At 48.1% G+C, this 7,841-nt stretch overlaps 1 protein-coding gene across 1 annotated transcript; it reads right to left on the bottom strand.

Annotated features, from left to right (window-relative positions):
• Positions 1-454: 454 nt before the first annotated feature.
• Positions 455-7,202, bottom strand: SUPT4H1 (SPT4 homolog, DSIF elongation factor subunit). Its single transcript, XM_059996607.1, has 5 exons — positions 7,101-7,202; positions 6,486-6,592; positions 2,598-2,653; positions 2,257-2,310; positions 455-1,592 (listed from the first exon to the last, which is right to left on the bottom strand). Exons 1-5 carry the CDS (start codon positions 7,167-7,169, stop codon positions 1,525-1,527), a joined length of 354 nt encoding a protein of 117 aa, XP_059852590.1. The 5' UTR covers positions 7,170-7,202; the 3' UTR covers positions 455-1,524.
• Between the last annotated feature and the right edge of the window lie 639 nt (positions 7,203-7,841).

Below are 7,841 nucleotides of genomic sequence, written 5' to 3'. Positions count from 1 at the left end.
AAACTGAACGACAGAAACCGCCCCCCCTGGAGCTCAGCGTGCTGGGCTGGGAAAGTCCTGGAAAAGCTCAGCTGGGATTGGGGTTAACAGACCGCTTCCCGAGCTTGAAGGCATCAGAGAACGGTTCTGGTTTGACAGAACCCGTGAGTGGTGACATGAGCGCCTGGGCCAGTCCCAGCCTCCTCCCCTGGGCCTGGGAGGGTCACCGGAGAGGCAGCATCTCTCCCTCCTTCCCACACCGTCCAGGTCACAGGTAACAGGAGACACTGACTCACTAGCAACACCAGGCGGCTAAGACGCCAAGCCCCAGCGCAGGCAGCCCTATCCCGAGTCAGAGCCCCGCCCGCGCCCGTCCCAGGTACTTCCCCCACTATTTCGGTGAATTGTGTACATGCTGCATATACTGAAGAACGACGGAAAAAGGAGAGCAAACGAGTTCTACCTTTTATAGAACTTAAGTTACAGAATTTTCACATTGCTTTATTTTTATAATCACAAAAATCCTGAGGTAAACAGGATGCAATCACCTTCGTCTTGCAGACGGGGAACAAGAAAGTTAGGGAAATAAAAATGAGGACGCTTAGTATGATTTTCTGTGGAAATTTAAGTAAATGAGAATTTATGGTAAATATTTAATTCCAAAACAAATAACTCACCTTGGCCAATACCATGACATCACTCAAGGCCCTCTTACTAGGCCAGAGAGAAAAGGAGAGGCACGAACTAGCCAGACCAAGACCCAGCAGCAACCTGAGGGTCTCCAGTTAGGGGAACTCAGGAAAGTAGGGGGGGGGTCATGGGCGTCACTGGTGGGCCTAAGGTATAGGAAGGACAGAAAAAAGAAGAAAACAAAGAAGGAAAGAAAGGTTTTAAACATGGTCAAGGGCAAGTAATACGAAGAAGCCTCAGGATTTCTTCAAGGGACACCTGTTGTGCCAGGTCTAGAGGGCAGAAGGCTGCAACCACCGGACACCAGGACTACCAGGCTGACGGGCTTGCCTAGACTCAGGACAGCAGACCTCTGAGACCCAGGGAAGCTCACTAGAAAGGCTACAATCCCGGAGGCTCAGAGACAGATAACGAGGAGCAGAAGGGCCTCTGCCGCTCTGGGAAGATGCTTACTGGGCAACGAGTTCTTACTGTGCCCAGTTAAGACAAAGGAAGAGGGAGGCAAGGCATCTGTTATGGGCTTAAGAGCATTCCTAGGGGTTCACGTTTTCTGGCATCTGACCCAGAGTCCTGCCCATGCGCAAGGGCGCAGCCCCGGGCTGTGCATAGGAAAGGCCAGCATCCTACTCCCCACTGAAGTCAGTCTCCGCTAATCCACCAACCCAAACCACTCCCACCCCACAGCAGCCCAGAGAAGGTAAAATGGCCCAGGGACACGTGCTGCTCTCTCAACAGTCTGCTGAATCTCAGAATCGGAGGGCGGCACGTATGTGAAGTTCTGCCCATTTAGTTTCACAACAAAAAGTAAGCAGAGGCAGAGACGAGGAGCAAAGACGCTGGTGGCCGTGCATCTCGCTAGGTCTTTATGGCTGTGTCTCTGGATTTGTAGGCCACTCCTCGACTCTTCAGCTCCCGCACGATTCCTGCAGCAGGAAGAGAAACAGCTCTGTAAGGGAAGAAGACTCCAGAAGATAAGAAAGGTCCCTCGGGTACCACTTGGTGAGGGGAAGGGGTGGCGTGCTCTAAGCAAACTGGAGTTCCTAGACTGCTCATCAACCGAACTGCGTGGTCGGCTTGTCACCCTTGAAGATCCAGGCAAGTGCTTGGCAATGACTTGGTACGAATGAGAAGAAAAAGAGAGACACACTGTAGTCATCAAAAGCAAGGGTTCTGGGGCTTCCCTGGTGGCGCAGTGGTTGAGAGTCCGCCTGCCGATGCAGGGGGCACGGGTTCGTGCCCCGGTCCGGGAAGATCCCACATGCCGCGGAGCGGCTGGGCCCGTGAGCCATGGCCGCTGAGCCTGCGCGTCCGGAGCCTGTGCTCCGCGATGGGAGAGGCCACAACAGTGAGAGGCCCGCATACCGCAAAAAAAAAAAAAAAAAAGCAAGGGTTCTGGAGCCAGGATGCCTGGGCCCCCAAATTCTGGCTCGTTACTTACTAGCTGGGTGACCTTGGACAAGTTATTTACCCTCTCTGAGATTTGCTTTCCCTCACAGAGTTGTGAGGACTGGCATTAATTCACATAAGAAACTTCCATAGAGCTTGACACAGTAAATGAACATTGGCCGTTACTATGATTATTATTACCTTGGGGCAGGCGACCAGTGACTGACACTGCATATACACCTGGCTTAAAGTTACCTGAAAGAGAAGAAAAGAGACTGCAGTTTAAGAGTGAGTTACAACTAAAGACCAAATGGAAGCTTAAGCTAAAAATGAAAGAGATGCCGCCAACTCCCAGAGAAGAGCAATCACTTCTTTTGGCTCTACGTGTTAAATGACAGGACACAGGACACTTTCCTTGGCTTTCCTCCAACCCCATCGTTCTCACTCTGGGGCCACCTACCCACTGATTGAAGACTCCCCCACCCGCACCCTGGCCCTGACAACACAACCAGGCCAGGATAAAGAGAAAGGGAGACACTTACTGACTCGCTGCCACTTGGAGACCCAGCTGTCCTCTGGACTCATCATTGCAATGATTCTAGAAAGGGGAAAGAAACATAGAGTCAGCCTGAGTTGCCTCTACTAGAGAACAGAGACCAAGGGAACTGCCCGCCCCACGCCCCCGCCCCTTTACTCTGTTCCCAGCCAGCACAACAGTTCTGGGAGAGGAAACCCAGGAAAAAGCCAAGTATTGAGTTTCTACCAGAAAGCAGGGGAAACGAAGTTCTAGTGCTGGGAAGGGACTGACTCAGAGCTAGTACTGACAAAGGGCCTTTGCACTTATGTCCCTGGCCCACCAGTCACAGGTCAGTCATCATCCCCCAAAGACTGTCTTGCCATGCTCAAAAGCATCCTTGGCCTACCGATTCCCTGGGAAATGGGACAGCTTTTGAGGTAGATGGCATTACTGATTACGACCAACACAACCACTGAGGGCTGGAGCCTAGTGCAAAGGGGAGGGTGAGTCAAAACAATGGGTCCTCTTACTAGAAACAAGTTAGACTTAAGCAAGCTCTGCCTTTAATGAGCGGTACAGCCTGACACACGTATGGAGACCTCCCTCAGAATTTCATCAGTAAGATGAAACTGGAAGGTTGAGCTAATACATGAAAAACCCTAGCACAGAGTAGGTGCTAAGTAAACATTAGCTCTCCTTTATTATCCTAATCATTCTTCTCAGGGTAGCTCTAATCCCAGAGCACAGGCAACAGAGGCTACAAGGGCCAGAAGCCTGCTACTGGGCATGACAGGTAAGCTTCGGGTGCTTTCAGAAGCTACAGAGGTCACTATACCCCAATTTCAAAAAAAAAAAAACAAAAAAGAAGCAGCTACAGAGGTCACTTTTGTCATTCCCCCATTCGATCAAATACTTACTGACTGCCTCCTGTGACAGATCTGTACCAGGCGCTGGTATTTGTTGACTGCCTCCTCGGTATCCATTCCCCCTTCTCTTGGCAGCAATCCTGGATTCTTATTTGGGAAGCCTCCCTCCCCATCCAAATCCTACATTCTCAGCTATATGCTTTGAGTGGAACTGACCCCACCTCCAGGGGTGGCAGGTAGGGTAGTACTCGTCCTGGCCCGGCAGACCAGTCTGGGGTAGGCACATATGCAGGCTGTTCTTCTGACCAAAAGTATATTCTCCTCTGTCCTTCACAATCTATCCTTCCAGTCTTACAGTGTCTGTTATCCAACCTTATGATTTAACCTAAACAGAATTCCCACCATTCTCCAAACATACCCTGGTTTTCCGACCCCATGCCTTTGCTCAGGTCAGTCCCTTTGTTTAGAATGCTTTTTCTACCTTTCTCTCATCTCAACCTCCTCAAAAATCCTGTATTTCTTTCCTTAATTAAGAGCCTGACTCATATGCTATCTCCTCCACTTCTGGCTGAGTTCATCAAGCCCTCCTCTGATCTCCTTTAGCCTTTGATATACTCACTCTTCAAATCCTAATATGCACCAGAATACATAAATAACTCCTACAACTCAACAACAAAAAACCAAAAACCTCATTCAAAACTGGGCAAAAAACTCTACTTGCTCAGTTCTCATCAACTCAACTCTTAAGGAACTCGAAAACAATGACAGCTTAACCTGGACACGTGCAGCTATTATGCCCAGACTCTGATAAATGGTCATAACCTTTTGTTTTTTAATTGAACATAGCATGCTTCAGAACTCTCTGACAATCCTTTAGTAAGACACTAACAATATCAGAGTTGTCACTTAATGTAAAACCCAGAACCGTGGCCCAAAGATGGGAGTCCTCAGACACTTCTTGCTTAGAAGCTGTAGTTATTTCCAAGTTTTTATAACTGAATTATATTTGAAGAGACTTTTTTCCAAAGAAGATATACAAATGGCCAATAAGCACATGAAAAGATGCTCAACATCACTAATCATTAAGGAAATGCAAATCAAAACCATAAGATACCACTTCACACCCAACAGGGCAGCTATTATCAAAAACAAAACAAAAAACAGAAAGTAACAAGTGCTGACAAGGATGTGGCGAAACTGGAACCCTTGTACTCTGCTGGTGGGAATGTAAAATGCTGCTGCTATAGAAAACAGTATCGCAGTTCCTCAAAATGTTAAACAGAGAATAATCCAGCAACTCCACTTCTGGATATATACCCCAAAGAAGTGAAAGCAGGGACCTGAACAGGTATTTGTAAAGCCATGTTCATGGTAGCATTATTCCTAACAGCCAAAAGGTAGAAGCAATCCACGTATCCATCAATAGATGCACAGATAAATAAAATTTGGTATATACATAAAATGGGATATTATTAAGCTTAAAAAGGAAATTCTGACACATGCTACAATATGGATAAATCTTGAAGACATTATGCTACGTGAAATGAACCAATCACAAAAGGACAAATATTGTAAGATTCCACTTACAGGAAGTACCCAGACTAATCAAATTCACAGGGAAAGTAAAATGGTAGTTGCCAGGGGCTGCAGGGAGGAGGAAATGAGAAGATGAAAAATGTTCTGGAGGGACTTCCCTGGCGGTCCAGTGGTTAACACTCCATGCTACCAATGCAGGGGGCACGAGTTTGATCCCTAGCGAGGGAACTAAGATCCCACATGCCGTGTGGCAAAAAAAAAAAAAAAAAAAAAGTTCTGGAGATAGATGGTGGTAATAGTTGCATAAAAATATGAATATATTTAATGCCGTTGAATGAATTCTGCACTTAAAAATGGCAAAAAGTTTTTATGTATATTTTACCAGATTTTAAACAAAAAAACCAAAACCCTAACATGCAAAACTTTACACTGTGTCTCTCTTACTTGTAAGTATCTCATTGTGTAACTCTTGCCATCTCTCACAGCAGCCACAGATGGGAGTCCATTCATTTGTTAGCACTGGATGGTAACCGTGCTAACGAATGAAAGAACTGGAGTATCTGAGTGTGCACATGAATGTGTACATATGTACGAAGTAAAGGTTCCATGACAACATCTGTTTTGCTCAATCCTTTACTCTTCCTTAAAGGCAAACAAAGGAGGAATGAAGTTGGCCCACCTTGAAGGAACTTTAGCATGCACTGGTTTGGGCCCAGTTTGCATGTAGACCCTTAATTGGCCTAGAAACCAAAAGAAACTTAACCCCCAAAGAATACTGCCCTCTGGCTCCTCCCTTGGGGAAGGAAAATTGAGACCTAGCCACTCACACTTCTCTCATTCCCCTTCCCCCCACTGGGCAATCTCACCAAGGGAAAACTTTTCTCTTAGGGCCTCTTAGAGATATCTAAAAGCATCAGCTTTGGGGCCAAAATTTACCCTTCATTTTCAAAAAGGATCTTCATACGTTCAACAAATGTGTATTAAGTATCCATCACCTTCCAGGCCCTATGCCAGGTCATGGTGCATGACATAAACAGCCCCTATCAGCAATGAGCTAACAGTCTAGTGAAGACCTGTCTAGTGGAAATATAATGAAAGCCATGCAAGTCATTTTTAAAATTTTCTGTAGCCATGTTAAAGGAGTAAAGACAAAAGGCTAAATTAACATCAATAATATATTTCACTTAACCCAACATATTCAAAGTATTATTATTATGGCATGTGATTAAAACAAGAAAAATCAAGGTATTTTACATTCTTTTTCCTTGTGCTGAGTCTTTGAAATCCAGTGTACACATTACAGGTAAAGCATATCTCAGTTTGGACTAGCCACATTTCAGGTACTCAATGCCACACACGGCTAGTGGCTACTGTACTGGACAGCACAGGACTAGTGTGTCTCAAAATAACTTTGAGACCAACTAGGATGAGGGTCTCAAGAGTCTGTCCACATTTACTTGGTGGGATGCGGGTAATGTAAAAGAATGAATGCAGCAACCTAAAGGGCTTACCCATCAAAAGAAGAGCTGGTGCAGTCATATACCATCTCCCGGTTACCCTTCATCTGAAGGTACGCATCACAATTGTCACAGCCATCATATTCAAACTGGTCTATAGTCTGGGAGGGGAAAAAAAGGAGAGAGGTGAGCATGAACAAGGCGAAAAGAAAAAACAGCTTTCCCCATACTTTTACCTGGTCAAGTACAAGGCTCCCTATGTTAGTTCTGTCTCATCAGGTCCCCCACCCCCATTCCTACAGCCCCTTTCCTAAGTTCCACTCTCACAATCCTTCTTCTCTTGTTCCCAATTGCGTTTTACCTATTCCCTTCCCTAAATCTCCGTGGGGTCAGGCACCTTCTCCGACTACTCCCTCAGTTGTAAAGGATCAGGCCTGTGCTGACAGCTGAAGTTGCAAAGGCATGTGAGAACGTCCATGCCCACGGCTGCAAGATTTGCCTGCGTTCCTACCGACTTAAACGATGGCCTCCTGCTGCTTCCCACGTCCCCCTGCCACCCCCTGGGTCCTGGACCTGACTTCTCTCTTCACTGTTCCTGTAGCCCTGTTCCACCCACTTTCCCCCAGCTTGGTCCTCCATCGCCCGTACAACCAGGTTCCCCACAGACACCTTGACCAGCGAACACAGCAAACAAGCCCGCAGATGCCGCAGGTCTTTCGGCACCGTCTCCAGGGCCATCTTCTCCCACGGAAGAACAGCGAAGGAAGGAGCCACAACCTTCTCTCGCAGGAAGTAAATAGCAAATTACCCAGAATGCCCGCACTTCCGGTTTCCAAGACTTCCTCTTCCGGCGTGGGAGGCCGCCGGCCCCGCCCCTCCACCCGCCTTAGGAGATGGTTTCTCCCGCCAGGAGGCGGGGCCGGCCGGGAGTCACCTGGGTCGGCGCGCACCCCCGCCACCTGGGCCGGCGCGAGGGCGAGGCCTGGCAGCAGTTGGGCCTGTGGGCGGGGCCCGCGGGGGAGGTGCGGCGCGGTTGGCGCCTGCGCGCGCGCCGCGACCGGGGCGGAATCCCGGCGCTCGGACCATTTGATCTAGGCCGCTGGCACCGGGCCGCCGGTCCCCTGGAGGATCCTGGATGACAGCGGAGATTCGTTTTTGTCTTCCCGTCTTAAAAGCGCAGGGCCAGCGAATCCACTGCCTCCCTGTGGATTATCTCTGCAGAGACGAGAAGAAATCCAGGGACCGCCCCCCTCCTTCCTAACAGGGAGGGAGCGTGATTGGGTTTCCATTTGCGTCCACAGAAACGGTGGCCGGTGAGCAGACGGCCGAAAAAAATGCATATTTAATTATTTCTAACAGCTCTTTATGTACGTTTCCACGTTCCAGCTGATAATTTACGCTTTGTGCAGC

Source organism: Delphinus delphis, chromosome 19 (assembly GCF_949987515.2).
Source record: "Delphinus delphis chromosome 19, mDelDel1.2, whole genome shotgun sequence".
In the NCBI taxonomy this organism is placed as follows: Eukaryota; Metazoa; Chordata; class Mammalia; order Artiodactyla; family Delphinidae; genus Delphinus; species Delphinus delphis.
Note: the sequence above shows the minus strand (reverse complement) of the source record. Positions and strands in the feature narration are given on the sequence as shown.

Excerpts from the sequence above, each read along its gene's own strand:
- SUPT4H1 (XM_059996607.1), bottom strand. The coding sequence starts at position 7,169 with ATGGCCCTGGAGACGGTGCCGAAAGACCTGCGGCATCTGCGGGCTTGT. Across the intron at positions 2,654-6,485 it reads ACCAGCTCTTCTTTTGATGG|AATCATTGCAATGATGAGTC; the intron begins GTAAGCCCTTTA and ends TCCCCTTTCTAG. Across the intron at positions 1,593-2,256 it reads CACTGGTCGCCTGCCCCAAG|GAATCGTGCGGGAGCTGAAG; the intron begins GTAATAATAATC and ends TTCCTGCTGCAG.